The 20,033-nt window shown below is 47.2% G+C and overlaps 1 protein-coding gene across 1 annotated transcript; it reads right to left on the bottom strand.

Annotated features, from left to right (window-relative positions):
* Positions 1–5,039: 5,039 nt before the first annotated feature.
* LOC311147108 (cilia- and flagella-associated protein 410-like) lies at positions 5,040–19,646 on the bottom strand. The gene is made up of 7 exons (XM_084183731.1): positions 19,244–19,646; positions 19,117–19,135; positions 17,874–17,920; positions 14,059–14,288; positions 13,720–13,900; positions 13,550–13,640; positions 5,040–7,589 (listed from the first exon to the last, which is right to left on the bottom strand). Exons 1-7 carry the CDS (start codon positions 19,318–19,320, stop codon positions 7,335–7,337), a joined length of 900 nt encoding a protein of 299 aa, XP_084039857.1. The 5' UTR covers positions 19,321–19,646; the 3' UTR covers positions 5,040–7,334.
* Positions 19,647–20,033: the final 387 nt, after the last annotated feature.

Here is a 20,033-nt window from a genome sequence, read left to right as displayed (position 1 = left end):
CGTTGTCCGTAGCTTATGCATGCCCATACCATATCCCCACCGCCACCATGGGGCACTCTGTTCACAACATTGACATCAGCCCCGTTGCCCCTCTTCTCAACAGTAGGGCTCCCATTCTTCTCCCGATAGTTGAAGATGCCATGCCCAGTTGAAAATTACCCTGATAATTGCCTCGAAAGTGAACCTAAATTATACTGGAACTAATTCCACATATATAATAACAGATTAAATAAATGAAGTAGGCTAAAATATGGGGGAGCATTGATGAACGAGGTGAAGCGAACAATGCATAATTATAATAATCACCCATTGTGAATGAAGAACAGGGCGGACCATTCTATTGTATTGATTTATTCTAATTATAACCACAAACTGTTATGTCCTCTATCAGTCTACTCTGGCCTACTGGGAACTTAAAGTACACCGTGAGAGCGTGCGTATCTTACAGTGGCAAGAAGACGGTGGCGACCCGTCATTCAGAGCCCCACCTTTTAGCAAAAAATAAAAAATATGGGTAGGGGGTGCCTGTTTTGCAAACAATGTAAAAAAAAATATTTACAAAATCATTGAGTTAATAAAGCTGCATACAAACTTGGTCTCTTTTTTGCTTTCTTGAGTAAGGCAGCTCCAAAATGCAGGTGTTTCAGCCTAGCTCAGTGCTTTCTGTGGTGGTGGGGCAGCCAGCGGAAAATACGGAGCGTAAGGTTGGTAATGTTCTCTAGTTGCGCCGTGATTGGGTAATGTTCTCTAGTTGCACCGTGATTGGCTCAGTGTTCTGTCACTCATGGGGACACTACATCACCGCCAAATCTAAGGGTAGAGCTCGAAAATTCAAGCCCCTTGGGTGCTGCCATAGAGTTACATTAGAAGTGCCCATCCAAGAAGGCTCAAGGTCATTGGCCACAGATAAAATGACGTAAAATCACATATCTACAGTAGCTTTGATTGGACTGATCATGTCAACGTCATACTTTCAAAATCTTAGCTAGCAGTCATCATGAATCAAGTCGACTATCTACTGGCAAATCCTTTTTAATCCTTGTCATATGAAGAGAAATTATAGATAAAACGTATTGGTGCTCATCGGCCATTGGACATAAACATTACACAACAAGTTGGAAATCGCAAATTCATCAATGAATGGTTTGGAAGGAATCAGTGGCTAACTGCAAGCATTGCAAAGCAGTCACTAGCCTGCTGTTCAGTGGAGTGGATGTGTGGTCCCAAGTCTGGGTTTAAGGGTTTCTTTTCCAAGCTTAACAGGATAAACATTCAACATTGGCCATCCTGTCAATCCAGCATGACTTCTGCCGCACTCAAAACAACTGGAAACTCGGAACTGGGAAATCTGACTTCAGTGAGTTCAAGAAAACCAGCTCAGATTGGGAAAATACATTTTGAACAGTCACCCAACTCGGAATTGCAAGTCGGAAACTCTGGCCTCTTTCTAGAGCGCCGACCTGAAGATCACTGACGTCATCATGATTCAACCTTGTTTTTTTCCCCGAGTTCCCAGTTGTTTTGAAAGCACCATAAATCCAGAGAATGCCAGACTGATGACAAAGTTTGATGACAAAATTTGCCCACGAAGGACCGCTGCGCCACCTTCCTGTTCAAGTGAGCACATCAGAACAAAAATGTATTGTATGCTGCTGCATAAATGATGTAATATGCCAGGGAGATATGTATACTGTAGCTAAGAAAGTAATACTAAGTTAGTAGCCCATGTGCCTCCCCTAATAATTTGGTCAATTTTCCCCTCGTAATTTAGCCTACTGTTCTGACTTGGTGGTGCACATGTACAGTGGGGAAAATAAGTATTTAGTCAGCCACCAATTGTGCAAGTTCTCCCACTTAAAAAGATGAGAGAGGCCTGTAATTTTCATCATAGGTACACGTCAACTATGAAAGACAAAATGAGGGGGAAAAATCCAGAAAATCACATTGTAGGATTTTTAATGAATTTATTTGCAAATTATGGTGGAAAATAAGTATTTGGTCAATAACAAAAGTTTCTCAATACTTTGTTATATACCCTTTGTTGGCAATGACACAGGTCAAACGTTTTCTGTAAGTCTTCACAAGGTTTTCACACACTGTTTCTGGTATTTTGGCCCATTCCTCCATGCAGATCTCCTCTAGAGCAGTGATGTTTTGGGGCTGTCGCTGGGCAACACAGACTTTCAACTCCCTCCAAAGATTTTCTATGGGGTTGAGATCTGGAGACTGGCTAGGCCATTCCAGGACCTTGAAATGCTTCTTACAAAGCCACTCCTTCGTTGCCCGGGCGGTGTGTTTGGGATCATTGTCATGCTGAAAGACCCAGCCACGTTTCATCTTCAATGCCCTTGCTGATGGAAGGAGGTTTTCACTCAAAATCTCACGATACATGGCCCCATTCATTCTTTCCTTTACACGGATCAGTCGTCCTGGTCCCTTTGCAGAAAAACAGCCCCAAAGCATGATGTTTCCACCCCCATGCTTCACAGTAGGTATGGTGTTCTTTGGATGCAACTCAGCATTCTTTGTCCTCCAAACACGACGAGTTGAGTTTTACCAAAAAGTTCTATTTTGGTTTCATCTGACCATATGACATTCTCCCAATCCTCTTCTGGATCATGCAAATGCACTCTAGCAAACTTCAGACGGGCCTGGACATGTACTGGCTTAAGCAGGGGGACACGTCTGGCACTGCAGGATTTGAGTCCCTGGCGGCGTAGTGTGTTACTGATGGTAGGCTTTGTTACTTTGGTCCCAGCTCTCTGCAGGTCATTCACTAGGTCCCCCCGTGTGGTTCTGGGATTTTTGCTCACCGTTCTTGTGATCATTTTGACCCCACGGGGTGAGATCTTGCGTGGAGCCCCAGATCGAGGGAGATTATCAGTGGTCTTGTATGTCTTCCATTTCCTAATAATTGCTCCCACAGTTGATTTCTTCAAACCAAGCTGCTTACCTATTGCAGATTCAGTCTTCCCAGCCTGGTGCAGGTCTACAATTTTGTTTCTGGTGTCCTTTGACAGCTCTTTGGTCTTGGCCATAGTGGAGTTTGGAGTATGACTGTTTGCGGTTGTGGACAGGTGTCTTTTATACTGATAACAAGTTCAAACAGGTGCCATTAATACAGGTAACGAGTGGAGGGCAGAGGAGACTCTTAAAGAAGAAGTTACAGGTCTGTGAGAGCCAGAAATCTTGCTTGTTTGTAGGTGACCAAATACTTATTTTCCACCATAATTTGCAAATAAATTCATTAAAAATCCTACAATGTGATTTTCTGGAGGAAAAAAATGCTCATTTTGTCTGTCATAGTTGACGTGTACCTATGATGAAAATTACAGGCCTCTCATCTTTTTAAGTGGGAGAACTTGGACCATTGGTGGCTGACTAAATACTCCCCCACTGTAGTCTATAGCCTGTTTTAGAGAAATGTAATCATCTAATATTGAAAGAGCTTTCATTGTCTGCTTATATGCCCCCTTTATTTATCCTACGGTTCTGACTTGATGTACAGGGAGAACACTGTAAGAACGGCCCATGTTCTGAATTCTGTCGCTGTACCTTTCAAAAGGGCTGAACAAATAGTTATATTGACTACGTCCGTCCTAGCTCGCTCATTAATGTCTTAATCTAAATTACGGATTGCCTCTTATCCGCTCGTCGTCTCCTTATGCCATAGTTTGTACATCTCAATTGTCAGTAGAAACCACATTTGATTAAGCAAGTCAGCCATATCAGCTATGTTTTTTAAAGGCAGTAAATGAGGCTGAATGAACTGTTTCGCTGCCAGACAAGGCTCCACTGATAGCCAGGTGTAGCGGTGGTAAGGTGTTGGGACTCTGCTGTTGGGACTCTGCTGTTGGGACTCTGCTGTTGGGACAGCTTTATGGAGGCCCTAACAGTTTGTGGTCACCGTTTGTCACCGTTATAGTGCAATTAATGTATTGTTTAGAGTTGTGTTGTGGCTTTGCTGGCATGCATATAAATGTAAACTCAGCAAAAAAAAGAAACGTCCTCTCACTGTCAACTGCGTTTATTTTCAGCAAACTTAACATGTGTAAATATTTGTATGAACATAAGATACATAAACTGAACAAGTTCCACAGACGTGAAATTTTATAATGTGTCCCTGAACAAAGGGGGGGTCAAAATCAAAAGTAACAGTCAGTATCTGGTGTGGCCACCAGCTGCATTAAGTACTGCAGTGCATCTCCTCCTCATGGACTGCACCAGATTTGCCAGTTCTTGCTGTGAGATGTTACCCCACTCTTCCACCAAGGCACCTGCAAGTTCCCTGACATTTCTGGGGGGAATGGCCCTAGCCCTCACCCTCTGTTCCAACAGGTCCCAGACGAGCTCAATGGGATTGATATCCGGGCTCTTCGCTGAACATGGCAGATCACTGACATTCCTGTCTTGCAGGAAATTACGCACAGAACGAGCAGTATGGCTGGTGGCATTGTCATGCTGGAGGGTCATGTCAGGATGAGCCTGCAGGAAGGGTACCGCATGAGGGAGGATGTCTTCCCTGTAACGCACAGCGTTGAGATTGCCTGCAATGACAACAAGCTCAGTCCGATGATGCTGTGACACACCGCCCCAGACCATGACGGACCCTCCACCTCCAAATCGATCCCGCTCCAGAGTACAGGCCTCTGTGTAACGCTCATTCCTTCAACGATAAACGCGAATCCGACCATCACCCCTGGTGAGACAAAACCGCGACTCGTCAGTGAAGAGCACTTTTTGCCAGTCCTGTCTGGTCCAGCGACGGTGGGTTTGTGCCCATAGGCGACGTTGTTGCCAGTGATGTCTGGTGAGGACCTGCCTTACAACAGGTCTACAAGCCCTCAGTCCAGCCTCTCTCAGCCTATTGTGGACAGTCAGCACTGATGGGGGGATTGTGCGTTCCTGGTGTAACTCGGGCAGTTGTTGTTGCCATCCTGTACCTGTCCCGCAGGTGTGATGTTTGGACGTACCGATCCTGTGCAGGTGTTGTTACACGTGGTCTACCACTGCGAGGACGATCAACTGTCCGTCCTGTCTCCCTGTAGCGCTGTCTTAGGTGTCTCACAGTACGGACATTGCAATTTATTGCCCTGGCCACATCTGCAGTCCTCATGCCTCCTTGCAGCATGCCTAAGGCACGTTCACGCAGTTGAGCAGGGACCCTGGGCATCTTTCTTTTGGTGTTTTTCAGTCAGTAGAAAGGCCTCTTTAGTGTCCTAAGTTTTCATAACTGTGACCTTAATTGCCTACCGTCTGTAAGCTGTTAGTGTCTTAACGACCGTTCCACAGGTGCATGTTCATTAATTGTTTATGGTTCATTTAACAAGCATGGGAAACAGTGTTTAAACCCTTTACAATGAAGATCTGTGAAGTTATTTGGATTTTTACAAATTATCTTTCAAAGACAGGGTCCTGAAAAAGGGACATTTCTGATGTACTGAGACCGGTTGAAAGTACTGCCAAATTCTCTAAAACGATGTTGATGGCGGCTTATGGTAGAAAAATGAACATTAAATTCTCTGGCAACAGCTCTGGTGGACATTCCTGCAGTCAGCATGCCAAATGCACGCTCCCTCAAAACTTGAGACATCTGTAGCATTGTGTTGTGGGACAAAACTGCACATTTTAGTGGCCTTTTATTGTCCCCAGCACAAGGTGCACCTGTGTAATGATCATGCTTTTTAATCAGTTTCTTGATATGCCACACCTGTCAGGTAGATGGATTATCTTGGCAAAGGAGAAATGCTCACTAGCAGGGATGTAAACAAATTTATGCACAACATTTGAGAGAAATAATTTTATTGCATATGGACATTTTTTATTTCAGCTCATGAAACATGGGACTAACACTTTACATGTTGCGTTTATATATATATTTTTGTTCAGTGTATGTAAACTGTTGTATGTATTATGTCAACTCTTCAATAAATAAATAAAAATACATTTACATCATTTCAGTGTTTCTCTTTATTTACAAAAAGCAGTTAGCAAAAACACTAATTCACTCTGATTAAGAAAAGGCAGACAGAATACAAGCTGGTAGAGAAATAGATAGCAACGTGCTAGCAGAGAATAGATAGCAACGTGCTAGCAGAGAATAGATAGCAACGTGCTAGCAGACAATAGATAGCAACGTGCTAGCAGAGAATAGATAGCAACATGCTAGCAGAGAAATAGATAGCAACGTGCTAGCAGAGAAATAGATAGCAACGTGCTAGCAGAGAATAGATAGCAACGTGCTAGCAGAGAAATAGATAGCAACGTGCTAGCAGAGAATAGATAGCAACGTGCTAGCAGAGAATAGATAGCAACGTGCTAGCAGAGAATAGATAGCAACGTGCTAGCAGAGAATAGATAGCAACGTGCTAGCAGAGAATAGATAGCAACGTGCTAGCAGAGAATAGATAGCAACGTGCTAGCAGAGAATAGATAGCAACGTGCTAGCAGAGAATAGATAGCAACGTGCTAGCAGAGAATAGATAGCAACGTGCTAGCAGAGAATAGATAGCAACGTGCTAGCAGAGAATAGATAGCAACGTGCTAGCAGAGAATAGATAGCAACGTGCTAGCAGAGAAATAGATAGCAACGTGCTAGCAGAGAAATAGATAGCAACGTGCTAGCAGAGAATGATAGCAACATGCTAGCAGAGAATAGATAGCAACGTGCTAGCAGAGAATAGATAGCAACGTGCTAGCAGAGAATAGATAGCAACGTGCTAGCAGAGAATAGATAGCAACGTGCTAGCAGAGAATAGATAGCAACGTGCTAGCAGAGAAATAGATAGCAACGTGCTAGCAGAGAAATAGATAGCAACGTGCTAGCAGAGAAATAGATAGCAACGTGCTAGCAGAGAATAGATAGCAACGTGCTAGCAGAGAATAGATAGCAACGTGCTAGCAGAGAAATAGATAGCAACGTGCTAGCAGAGAAATAGATAGCAACGTGCTAGCAGAGAATAGATAGCAACATGCTAGCAGAGAATAGATAGCAACAAAGATTAGCTGCAACTTCTCCCTTCAGGCTCCTTGGGCTGTCCCAACAATACTGAAGCGTGTGTGTACTAAGGTTGGGTGTGTGTGTGTGTGTGTGTGTGTGTGTGTGTGTGTGGTGAGCCCGGAGTAGGGTGAAGACCCTAGACGCTGACCTTCGGTCTGTTTTGCATTTCCCCCAGTAATGGTTAGGGTTGGGATTGGGGAAGGGGAAGCTGGATCTGTCCCTAGGGGGAGCATGTCTCCCTCTGGTCGCTGACCACAAACGTGACTTGTGTGTCTACCTCAGTGTTGTGTGATTGTGTGTTAGTGTTAAGTCGATAGGTGTGTGTGTGTGTGTGTCAGCCCTCGACGTCGGGCGTTCTCTCCCTGCAGATTGTCAGTGTGTGTGTGTCGATGGTTCTATCTCCCTGCAGTGTGTGTGTGTCAGTGGTTGTCTCTCCCTGTAGTGTGTGTGTAAGCTCAGGTTGTGTGTGTGTAAGCTTGAGGTGTGTGTGTGCTCGGAGCTGTCTGTTTTGGGTTGCCGTGTGAACGATGCGTAGCTCCTCCTCCTCCAGATCTTCCAACAGCATCAGCACTGCCTCCAGAGTGTGGGACTGGAAACACACACGAAGCCACAGACCAATCACCACACAGTATGGATGGATGGAAGACCCAATCACCACATAGTATGGATGGAAGACCCAATCACCACATAGTATGAATGGAAGACCCAATCACCACACAGTATGGATGGAAGACCCAATCACCACACAGTATGGATGGAAGACCCAATCACCACACAGTATGGATGGAAGACCCAATCACCACATAGTATGAATGGAAGACCCAATCACCACATAGTATGGATGGAAGACCCAATCACCACACAGTATGGATGGAAGACCCAATCACCACACAGTATGGATGGAAGACCCAATCACCACATAGTATGGATGGAAGACCCAATCACCACACAGTTAGTGTCTGGATGGTAGAGGAGTGTCTGGATGGTAGAGGAGTGTCTGGATGGTAGAGCAGTGTCTGGATGGTAGAGGAGTGTCTGGATGGTAGAGGAGTGTCTGGATGGTAGAGCAGTGTCTGGATGGTAGAGCAGTGTCTGGATGGTAGAGGAGTGTCTGGATGGTAGAGGAGTGTCTGGATGGTAGAGGAGTGTAGTAGAGGAGTGTCTGGATGGTAGAGCAGTGTCTGGATAGTAGAGGAGTGTCTGGATGGTAGAGCAGTGTCTGGATAGTAGAGGAGTGTCTGGATGGTAGAGGAGTGTCTGGATAGTAGAGTCTGGATGGTAGAGGAGTGTCTGGATGGTAGAGCAGTGTCTGGATGGTAGAGGAGTGTCTGGATAGTAGAGGAGTGTAGTAGAGGAGTGTCTGGATGGTAGAGGAGTGTCTGGATGGTAGAGCAGTGTCTGGATAGTAGAGGAGTGTAGTAGAGGAGTGTCTGGATGGTAGAGGAGTGTCTGGATGGTAGAGCAGTGTCTGGATAGTAGAGGAGTGTAGTAGAGGAGTGTCTGGATGGTAGAGGAGTGTCTGGATGGTAGAGGAGTGTCTGGATGGTAGAGGAGTGTCTGGATGGTAGAGGAGTGTCTGGATGGTAGAGGAGTGTCTGGATGGTAGAGGAGTGTCTGGATAGTAGAGGAGTGTCTGGATGGTAGAGGAGTGTCTGGATGGTAGAGGAGTGTCTGGATAGTAGAGGAGTGTAGTAGAGGAGTGTCTGGATGGTAGAGGAGTGTCTGGATGGTAGAGGAGTGTCTGGATAGTAGAGGAGTGTAGTAGAGGAGTGTCTGGATGGTAGAGGAGTGTCTGGATGGTAGAGCAGTGTCTGGATGGTAGAGGAGTGTCTGGATAGTAGAGGAGTGTCTGGATGGTAGAGGAGTGTCTGGATGGTAGAGGAGTGTCTGGATGGTAGAGCAGTGTCTGGATGGTAGAGCAGTGTCTGGATAGTAGAGGAGTGTCTGGATGGTAGAGGAGTGTCTGGATAGTAGAGGAGTGTAGTAGAGGAGTGTCTGGATGGTAGAGGAGTGTCTGGATGGTAGAGGAGTGTCTGGATGGTAGAGGAGTGTAGTAGAGGAGTGTCTGGATAGTAGAGGAGTGTCTGGATAGTAGAGGAGTGTCTGGATGGTAGAGGAGTGTCTGGATAGTAGAGGAGTGTCTGGATAGTAGAGGAGTGTCTGGACGGTAGTGGAGTGTCTTGATGGTAGAGGAGTGTCTGGATGGTAGAGGAGTGTCTGGATGGTAGAGGAGTGTAGTAGAGGAGTGTCTGGATGGTAGAGGAGTGTCTGGATGGTAGAGGAGTGTCTGGATGGTAGAGGAGTGTCTGGATGGTAGAGGAGTGTCTGGATGGTAGAGGAGTGTAGTAGAGGAGTGTCTGGATAGTAGAGGAGTGTCTGGATAGTAGAGGAGTGTCTGGATGGTAGAGGAGTGTCTGGATAGTAGAGCAGTGTCTGGATGGTAGAGGAGTGTCTGGATGGTAGAGGAGTGGCTGGATGGTAGAGGAGTGTCTGGATGGTAGAGGAGTGTAGTAGAGGAGTGTCTGGATTGTAGAGGAGTGTCTGGATGGTAGAGGAGTGTCTGGATGGTAGAGGAGTGTCTGGATAGTAGAGGAGTGTCTGGATAGTAGAGGAGTGTCTGGATGGTAGAGGAGTGTAGTAGAGGAGTGTCTGGATGGTAGAGGAGTGTCTGGATAGTAGAGGAGTGTCTGGATAGTAGAGGAGTGTCTGGACGGTAGTGGAGTGTCTTGATGGTAGAGGAGTGTCTGGATGGTAGAGGAGTGTCTGGATGGTAGAGGAGTGTAGTAGAGGAGTGTCTGGATGGTAGAGGAGTGTCTGGATGGTAGAGGAGTGTCTGGATGGTAGAGGAGTGTCTGGATGGTAGAGGAGTGTCTGGATGGTAGAGGAGTGTCTGGATGGTAGAGGAGTGTCTGGATGGTAGAGGAGTGTCTGGATGGTAGAGGAGTGTAGTAGAGGAGTGTCTGGATGGTAGAGGAGTGTCTGGATAGTAGAGGAGTGTCTGGATAGTAGAGGAGTGTCTGGACGGTAGTGGAGTGTCTTGATGGTAGAGGAGTGTCTGGATGGTAGAGGAGTGTCTGGATGGTAGAGGAGTGTAGTAGAGGAGTGTCTGGATGGTAGAGGAGTGTCTGGATGGTAGAGGAGTGTCTGGATGGTAGAGGAGTGTCTGGATGGTAGAGGAGTGTCTGGATGGTAGAGGAGTGTCTGGATGGTAGAGGAGTGTAGTAGAGGAGTGTCTGGATAGTAGAGGAGTGTCTGGATGGTAGAGGAGTGTCTGGATGGTAGAGGAGTGTCTGGATAATAGAGCAGTGTCTGGATGGTAGAGGAGTGTCTGGATGGTAGAGGAGTGGCTGGATGGTAGAGGAGTGGCTGGATAGTAGAGGAGTGTTTGGATGGTAGAGGAGTGTCTGGATAGTAGAGGAGTGTCTGGATGGTAGAGGAGTGTCTGGATGGTAGAGGAGTGTCTGGATGGTAGAGGAGTGTAGTAGAGGAGTGTCTGGATGGTAGAGGAGTGTAGTAGAGGAGTGTCTGGATGGTAGAGGAGTGTCTGGATGGTAGAGGAGTGTAGTAGAGGAGTGTCTGGATGGTAGAGGAGTGTCTGGATAGTAGAGGAGTGTCTGGATGGTAGAGGAGTGTCTGGATAGTAGAGGAGTGTCTGGATGGTAGAGGAGTGTAGTAGAGGAGTGTCTGGATGGTAGAGGAGTGTCTGGATGGTAGAGGAGTGTCTGGATGGTAGAGGAGTGTCTGGTTGGTAGAGGAGTGTCTGGATGGTAGAGGAGTGTAGTAGAGGAGTGTCTGGATGGTAGAGGAGTGTCTGGATAGTAGAGGAGTGTCTGGTTAGTAGAGGAGTGTCTGGATGGTAGAGGAGTGTCTGGATGGTAGAGGAGTGTCTGGATGGTAGAGGAGTGTAGTAGAGGAGTGTCTGGATGGTAGAGGAGTGTCTGGATGGTAGAGGAGTGTCTGGATGGTAGAGGAGTGTCTGGATGGTAGAGGAGTGTCTGGATGGTAGAGGAGTGTCTGGATGGTAGAGGAGTGTCTGGATGGTAGAGGAGTGTCTGGATGGTAGAGGAGTGTCTGGATGGTAGAGGAGTGTCTGGATGGTAGAGGAGTGTCTGGATGGTAGAGGAGTGTCTGGATAGTAGAGGAGTGTCTGGATAGTAGAGGCGTGTCTGGATGGTAGAGGAGTGTATGGATGGTAGAGGAGTGTAGTAGAGGAGTATCTGGATAGTAGAGGAGTGTCTGGATAGTAGAGGAGTGTCTGGATTGTAGAGGAGTGTCTGGATTGTAGAGGAGTGTCTGGATTGTAGAGGAGTGTCTGGATGGTAGAGGAGTGTCTGGATGGTAGAGGAGTGTCTGGATGGTAGAGGAGTGTCTGGATAGTAGAGGAGTGTCTGGATGGTAGAGGAGTGTAGTAGAGGAGTGTCTGGATGGTAGAGGAGTGTCTGGATAGTAGAGGAGTGTCTGGACGGTAGTGGAGTGTCTGGATGGTAGAGGAGTGTCTGGATGGTAGAGGAGTGTCTGGATGGTAGAGGAGTGTAGTAGAGGAGTGTCTGGATAGTTGGTAGAGGAGTGTCTGGATGGTAGAGGAGTGTCTGGATGGTAGAGGAGTGTCTGGATGGTAGAGGAGTGTCTGGATGGTAGAGGAGTGTCTGGATGGTAGAGGAGTGTCTGGATGGTAGAGGAGTGTAGTAGAGGAGTGTCTGGATGGTAGAGGAGTGTCTGGATAGTAGAGGAGTGTCTGGATGGTAGAGGAGTGTCTGGATGGTAGAGGAGTGTAGTAGAGGAGTGTCTGGATAGTAGAGGAGTGTATGGATGGTAGAGGAGTGTCTGGATGGTAGAGGAGTGTCTGGATGGTAGAGGAGTGTCTGGATGGTAGAGGAGTGTCTGGATGGTAGAGGAGTGTCTGGATAGTAGAGGAGTGTCTGGATGGTAGAGGAGTGTCTGGATGGTAGAGGAGTGTCTGGATAGTAGAGGAGTGTAGTAGAGGAGTGTCTGGAAGGTAGAGGAGTGTAGTAGAGGAGTGTCTGGATGGTAGAGGAGTGTCTGGATAGTAGAGGAGTGTCTGGACGGTAGTGGAGTGTCTGGATGGTAGAGGAGTGTCTGGATGGTAGAGGAGTGTCTGGATGGTAGAGGAGTGTAGTAGAGGAGTGTCTGGATAGTTGGTAGAGGAGTGTCTGGATGGTAGAGGAGTGTCTGGATGGTAGAGGAGTGTCTGGATGGTAGAGGAGTGTCTGGATGGTAGAGGAGTGTCTGGATGGTAGAGGAGTGTCTGGATGGTAGAGGAGTGTAGTAGAGGAGTGTCTGGATGGTAGAGGAGTGTCTGGATAGTAGAGGAGTGTCTGGATGGTAGAGGAGTGTCTGGATGGTAGAGGAGTGTAGTAGAGGAGTGTCTGGATAGTAGAGGAGTGTATGGATGGTAGAGGAGTGTCTGGATGGTAGAGGAGTGTCTGGATGGTAGAGGAGTGTCTGGATGGTAGAGGAGTGTCTGGATGGTAGAGGAGTGTCTGGATAGTAGAGGAGTGTCTGGATGGTAGAGGAGTGTCTGGATGGTAGAGGAGTGTCTGGATAGTAGAGGAGTGTAGTAGAGGAGTGTCTGGAAGGTAGAGGAGTGTAGTAGAGGAGTGTCTGGATGGTAGAGGAGTGTCTGGATAGTAGAGGAGTGTTTGGATGGTAGAGGAGTGTCTGGATAGTAGAGGAGTGTCTGGATGGTAGAGGAGTGTCTGGATGGTAGAGGAGTGTCTGGATGGTAGAGGAGTGTAGTAGAGGAGTGTCTGGATGGTAGAGGAGTGTAGTAGAGGAGTGTCTGGATGGTAGAGGAGTGTCTGGATGGTAGAGGAGTGTAGTAGAGGAGTGTCTGGATGGTAGAGGAGTGTCTGGATAGTAGAGGAGTGTCTGGATGGTAGAGGAGTGTCTGGATAGTAGAGGAGTGTCTGGATGGTAGAGGAGTGTAGTAGAGGAGTGTCTGGATGGTAGAGGAGTGTCTGGATGGTAGAGGAGTGTCTGGATGGTAGAGGAGTGTCTGGTTGGTAGAGGAGTGTCTGGATGGTAGAGGAGTGTAGTAGAGGAGTGTCTGGATGGTAGAGGAGTGTCTGGATAGTAGAGGAGTGTCTGGATAGTAGAGGAGTGTCTGGATGGTAGAGGAGTGTCTGGATGGTAGAGGAGTGTCTGGATAGTAGAGGAGTGTCTGGATGGTAGAGGAGTGTCTGGATAGTAGAGGAGTGTCTGGATGGTAGAGGAGTGTCTGGATGGTAGAGGAGTGTCTGGTTGGTAGAGGAGTGTCTGGATAGTAGAGGAGTGTCTGGATGGTAGAGGAGTGTCTGGATGGTAGAGGAGTGTCTGGATGGTAGAGGAGTGTCTGGATGGTAGAGGAGTGTCTGGATGGTAGAGGAGTGTCTGGATGGTAGAGGAGTGTCTGGTTGGTAGAGGAGTGTCTGGATGGTAGAGGAGTGTCTGGTTGGTAGAGGAGTGTCTGGATAGTAGAGGAGTGTCTGGATGGTAGAGGAGTGTCTGGATGGTAGAGGAGTGTCTGGATAGTAGAGGAGTGTCTGTTACCTTCCTAGCTGCAGGTCGAGGTGATTGGGAGGAGAGGGAGGGGAACTTGTCCCTAGGAATAGGCTTCATCCCCAACTGCTCCCGGATCTTACTGTAGATGGTTAGGAGACAGGGTTAGGGTTAATGGGGTGTGTGTGTGTGTTTGTACGTTTAAAGGGAGCGGGTCTTACTTGGTCTCCTCCATACTGTAGTTGAGGGGGTCGTTCTCTGACTCCGCCTCTGTCTGTCCATTGGTGGAGCTGATGTTCTCTGGCTGGCCACTGGTCGAGAACTGGTTCTGGGCGGCGGCAGGGGGTGTGGTTATCTCCTCTCCCTCCTTTCGAGCGAGAGCAAGCTCCTCCTCTGTCACCACTGGACACACACACACACACACACACACGTCACTTCACACACAGTAGCAACGGCCCAAAACACCAAATGGAGCCCTATGGTTATGCTGTAGGATATAAGTCCTAGCAGCATCCTTCCCCAAAACACAAACATCATTGTCCCAGCTGAAGATCACTGACCCTGGTTGTCCAGTTTGTGTAGGTGTGGCAGGCTTCGCAGCACGTTGAGACGGTATTGGCTGGGGTCTGTTCCGCAGCAGGGGTTCTCAGCCAACCAGAGCACTCGTAGGCGTGTGAGGGGGCGGAGATGGGAGAGCTCTGAGAGAGAAGGGATGAGGTTCCGTCTGAGGTACAACTCACTCAGACACACACACCCCGACAGAGATGACAGGGACAAGATGGAGTTCACACTGGAGAGAGAGAGGACCTGGTTAATGCAGGTCAAAGTTGATTTATCATATGCACAGCATACAACGTAGTGTACACAGTACAACTAAACCTGCTCTCCTCTCAAACAGCGCACAGTGTGTGTGTGTAGGGCCGTGGCGGTCATGACATTCTGTCAGCCGGTGATTGGTCAAGCAAATAACTGGTGGTCTCATGGTAATTGACCGTTAATTAGTCTAAATGAGAAGAGCAGAATAGCATCCTCTGAGTTGTCCTTATGTTAGGTCCTGATCTGGCTATGCCTTATGGCTGTGGGCTACACTAGTTCATTTAGCAGACAAGATTAGCTTAGAATTCCGTGGCTTTATTTTATATTATTTTATAGTATGAAGAATACAATTGAACAAAGCTGAATAAAATAGAAAGGATATTTTCTCCAAATGATTTGAGGAAGTGCGCACATGCGGCTATTCTGTGTTGAGCGGTTAACAAAGAAACAGGTCCTCCTATATGCTTAATTTAGTTATTTATGTAACTTTAGTTGTTCTATATGTTTCGATTTTTAATACATTATATGGCTGCATGATGCGACTAATGATGATTTGAAAAAAGTTGCATGAAAGGCATGAGCTCTGCTAAGTTTTTTGCGCAGGCTGCACACACTTCATCAGTCTCTCATTCACAATTTGACAAGCACTTGATAATGCCTCCAATTTCCCGGCGGCATCCCCTTTGTGTGGCCGTAATGCCCCCTAAAAATATCCATGCCTTTTGCGGCCAGTGGCTGTTGTGCCCTTGGGCTGAATATAATAATTATAATTCCCTTCTCCCGGCTGCATGCCGAAGCACCTCTCACTCACATGGCTCTCCATCACGTGATCGGGTCTTTCTCACACGCTACAAGTGAACACAGACACAACTGCGTGCGTCCTTATCCAATTCCGAGGCAGATATTGAAGATATTGGAAGAACTGTCCACATTTACTTTTCGTCAGCCAACAAGCTGAGTCGGCCTAACGAACAGCAAAAGCACTAGCCAATGTCAATCTACTATCCCCATAGTACAAAAGTCGACCTGTTCTATTCTGTGAGAGAAATAAATATTCCAAACATAGTCTGGGACAGTTGTGGGATGCAATAGAGCCCAAATTAATACAACCACTAGCATCAAAAAAACATTTTTTACGCAATGTGGCTGACCCAACAAATCAGAACGTTTAGTTTAAAATGTTTATAAACTATTAGGCAATTTCTTCACATTATAAGCTCAGCAATGCGCACACGGCAGTAGGCTATAAGCGGGAATGTTCCATTAGCGGGAAAAACACCATTATCAAAAGTGACCGCAAATGCAATTATGCATGTAATGCTTTTATTATAAATGTGCATTTTTATGGTGAAAATTATCTTCCCCAAACTTTAAACTCACGCGCTGTGTATGTATGCCAGTTAGGCTCTAAACCCCTTGTAAAGCAGATTAATGTGCTTCATTTTAAGAAGTTATTTGGCCACTTTAGTTGTAAAACAAACCTTATCAAAACATATAGGACTATGGGCTAGGCTACATGAGGTGTGCGACTATGATTCTAAAAAGTTGGCAAAAAAAGGCTTTGTTTCTTGCCTTAAGCTGGGTATCATTCACAAGTGATAATATATAATTCACAAGCGACAGGCTAATATTGTCACCCATCAGACTATTCTTGATTTAATCTTTACATATACTAAATAATACATGTGTGACATTTGTTTTGATTTAGAATGGACCATTATCATGCACCTGTCTCGAAACAGGGGCAGGGGAAAGAAATACATGAAAGAAATACATCTATGCACTTAAATAGCGAATGGAGGACGCTTTTCCCATGATTCATTTTCATGCCAGCCGGGTAGGCTATACTCCTGTTGTAAAGAGAAGCAATGTGCTTAATATTAGGAAAGTTGAGAAATAAATATAGTATGCCTAGCCAATAGAAAGCTGATGGGATCCTCCTCTTTTTAATAGAGGCCATCACTCTGTTTCCTCCCGCTACTCCATAGCCTATAGAAAGCTGATGGGATCCTCCTCTTTTTAAGAGGCCATCACTCTGTTTCCTCCCGCTACTCCATAGCCAATAGAAAGCTGATGGGATCCTCCTCTTTTTAATAGAGGCCATCACTCTGTTTCCTCCCGCTACTCCATAGCCTATAGAAAGCTGATGGGATCCTCCTCTTTTTAATAGAGGCCATCACTCTGTTTCCTCCCGCTACTCCATAGCCTCCAATTCTACAGCTGCACCATCGATCGAGAGCATCCTGACTGGTTGCATCACCGCCTGGTATGGCAACTGCTTGGCCTCTGACCGCAAGGCACTACAGAGGATAGTGCGTACGGCCCAGTACATCACTGGGGCAAAGCTCCCTGCCATCCAGGACCTCTATACCAGGCGGTGTCAGAGGAAGGCCCTCAAAATTGTCAAAGACTCCAGTCACCCTAGTCATAGACTGTTCTCTCTGCTACCGCACGGCAAGCGGTACCGGAGTGCCAAGTCTAGGTCCAAAAGACTTCTCAACAGCTTCTACCCCCAAGCCATAAGACTCCTGAACAGCTAATCATGGCTACCCGGACTATTTGCACTGCCCCCCCACCCCATCCTTTTTACGCTGCTGCTACTCTGTTAAGTATTTATGCATAGTCACTTTAACTCTACCCACATGTACATATTGCCTCAACTGCCTCAACTGGCCGGTGCCCCCGCACATTGACTATGCAACGGTACCCCCCTGTATATATAGCCTCCCTACTGTCACTTTATTCTATTGTATATATAGCCTCCCTACTGTCACTTTATTTTTTACTTCTGCTCTTTTTTTTTTTCTCAACACTTTTTTGTTGTTGTTTTATTCTTACTTTTTTGTTTAAAATAAATGCACTGTTGGTTAAGGGCTGTAAGTAAGCATTTCACTGTAATGTCTGCACCTGTTGTATTCGGCGCATGTGACCAATAAAATTTGATTTGATTTGATTTGATTTGATTATAGAAAGCTGATGGGATCCTCCTCTTTTTAATAGAGGCCATCACTCTGTTTCCTCCCGCTACTCCATAGCCTATAGAAATATTGCACACCATGAGCTCATGGGCTCTCATGAAGTGTTTGAGTAGATTTTCGATTACATTTGCATTGATGTCAGTGATTAGAGGGACAATAGAGTGCTGAGTACCAGGCAGTTAGCAAGTTTGGTAGGCTACTAATGACCAGCAGCAGCATCAGTAATAATAATAATAATATGCCATTTAGCAGACGCTTTTATCCAAAGCGACTTACAGTCATGCGTGCATACATTTTTGTGTATGGGTGGTCCCGGGGATCGAACCCACTACCTTGGCGTTACAAGCGCCGTGCTCTACCAGCTGAGCTACAGAGAAGCCTAATTACCGTGACTAAACGGTCACATGGAAAAACTATTTTTTTACATTTTAGTCATTTAGCAGATGCTCTTATCCAGAGCGACTTACAGTTAGTGAGTGCACACATTTTTCATACTGTCATCATGACTCATGACCGCTGGTGTGGCGGTAATACGGTCACCATAACAGCCCTGTGTGTGTGTGGGTGTGTAGATAGCGAACCTGAGAGTCAGGACCTCAATGTGGGGTATCTGGGTAAAGATGGAGATCTAGAGAGAGAGAGAGAGAGGAGGGAGGAGAGAGAGAAGGGAGGGAGAAGGGAGGAAGAGAAGAGAAGGGAGGAAGGGAGGGACGTAGGGAAGAGAAGGGAGGGCAGAGAAGAGAAGGGAGGGAGGAAGGGAAGAGGAGGGAGGGAGGGAGGGAGGGAGGGAGGGAAGAGGAGGGAGGGAGGGAAGAGAAGGGAGGGAGGAAGGGAAGAGAAGGGAGGGAGGAAGGGAAGAGAAGGGAGGGAAGAGAAGGGAGGGAAGAGAAGGGAGGGAGGGAGGGAAGAGAAGGGAGGGAGGGAGGGAAGAGAAGGGAGGGAGGGAGGGAAGGAAGGGAGGGAGGGAGGGAAGAGAAGGAAGGGAGGGAGGGAGGGAAGAGAAGGAAGGGAGGGAGGGAAGAGAAGGAAGGGAGGGAGGGAAAAGAAGGGAGGGAGGGAGGGAAAAGAAGGGAGGGAGGGAGGGAAAAGAAGGGAGGGAGGGAGGGAAAAGAAGGGAGGGAGGGAGGGAGGGAAGAGGAGGGAGGGAGGGAGGGAAGAGAAGGGAGGGAGGGAAGAGAAGGGAGGGAGGGAGGGAAGAGAAGGGAGGGAGGGAGGGAGGGAGGGAAGAGAAGGGAGGGAGGGAGGGAGGGAAGAGAAGGGAGGGAGGGAAGAGAAGGGAGGGAGGGAGGGAGGGAAGAGAAGGGAGGGAGGGAGGGAGGGAAGAGAAGGGAGGGAGGGAGGGAGGGAAGAGAAGGGAGGGAGGGAGGGAGGGAAGAGAAGGGAGGGAGGGAAGAGAAGGGAGGGAGGGAGGAAGGGAGGGAGGGAGGGAGGGAGGGAAGAGAAGGGAGGGAGGGAGGGAGGGAGGGAGGGAGGGAAGAGAAGGGAGGGAGGGAGGGAGGGAAGAGAAGGGAGGGAGGGAGGGAGGGAAGAGAAGGGAGGGAGGGAGGGAGGGAAGAGAAGGGAGGGAGGGAGGGAGGGAGGGAAGAGAAGGGAGGGAGGGAGGGAAGAGAAGGGAGGGAGGGAGGGAAGAGAAGGGAGGGAGGGAAGAGAAGGGAGGGAGGGAGGGAGGGAAGAGAAGAGAGGGAAGAGAACTTTAGAGTTGAGACAAAGCTAATGAGTTAGCTAGCTAGCTAACCACTTAAACTGGGAATTTTTTATTATTTTCTGTCAACCCAGAACAGCAAAAAACAAACATAGAAATTGAGAATACACAATCATACTCACGTCTGTCAAGTTGCAGCCCCTGAAAGAGAAAACATTGGACACATTAGAGAAATGGGGACTGTCAGCTAGCTAGCATCCAATAGTTGCATATCGGCTAGTTAGCTAACCCATCTGTCCTCCCACCTACCAGCAGTTGAGTTTCTTGACACTGTCCAGATCCGAGGCCTTGGCTTTGGCCAGGACCAACTTCCGTGTTAGCTTCATACTGCAGACGTGTTGTGGGTGATTTGTACTAGTCTCTAATATCCAATTATCGATCAAAACTAAAGTATCGTGGCAATGCAGCTCCCATCAGATCATGTATAGCTACATAGCTAGCTTAGCACACCTGCAGGACCAGCAACGCCTATGTTTATGTACCCTGGGCGGGCTCCCGTGGCGTCTGTAGTTACCGAGTTACCCGCTGTTACCATCCGGTTAACCATTTCCATGCACACTCACACAACAGATGGATAGGTGTCAATTATAACAGACACTTTGGAGGAGATGGGAAACGCCGTTGAACTCGTCAATGCGTCGTCAGTGGCCGCGCGGTGCATTCTGGGCGATTCTCGGACAAGCTCAAAAACCCAACAGTAGTATGAATTCCGTCAACAAGAAGTACAACATTACAAATATTTTCCGAGATGTGAGATAATTAATTTGTTTTTCTGTAAAATCGTATAGCTTTGGAATCGTGACATTACGTGTTTTCGAGGAAAATAGGCAGGTTTCTCGACTAATGACGCGTTCACGTGCTAGTCGGAACTAGGCGACTCGGACATTTCTGATTTGCTAATGGTTGTAGTTATACTTGTGCCGCGTTCAACCAGTTAGCATGTCGGGAAAAATGTGAGTTTCCTGGTTCTGACCAGCACGTCAACGCGGCATCATACCCTGACTTTGAGAAGGAATTGCATAACGATTAGCTTAGCAAC

Source organism: Coregonus lavaretus (assembly GCF_964263955.1).
Source record: "Coregonus lavaretus genome assembly, chromosome: 19".
Taxonomy (NCBI): Eukaryota; Metazoa; Chordata; class Actinopteri; order Salmoniformes; family Salmonidae; genus Coregonus; species Coregonus lavaretus.
Note: the sequence above shows the minus strand (reverse complement) of the source record. Positions and strands in the feature narration are given on the sequence as shown.

Bases quoted from the DNA above. Each gene is read 5' to 3' on its own strand.
- LOC311147108 (XM_084183731.1), bottom strand. From the start codon at position 19,320: ATGAAGCTAACACGGAAGTTGGTCCTGGCCAAAGCCAAGGCCTCGGAT. The intron at 14,289-17,873 runs GTTCGCTATCTA...CTCTCTCTCCAG, and splicing joins ATTGAGGTCCTGACTCTCAG to TGTGAACTCCATCTTGTCCC. The intron at 13,901-14,058 runs GTCAGTGATCTT...GTGTGTGTCCAG, and splicing joins ACACAAACTGGACAACCAGG to TGGTGACAGAGGAGGAGCTT.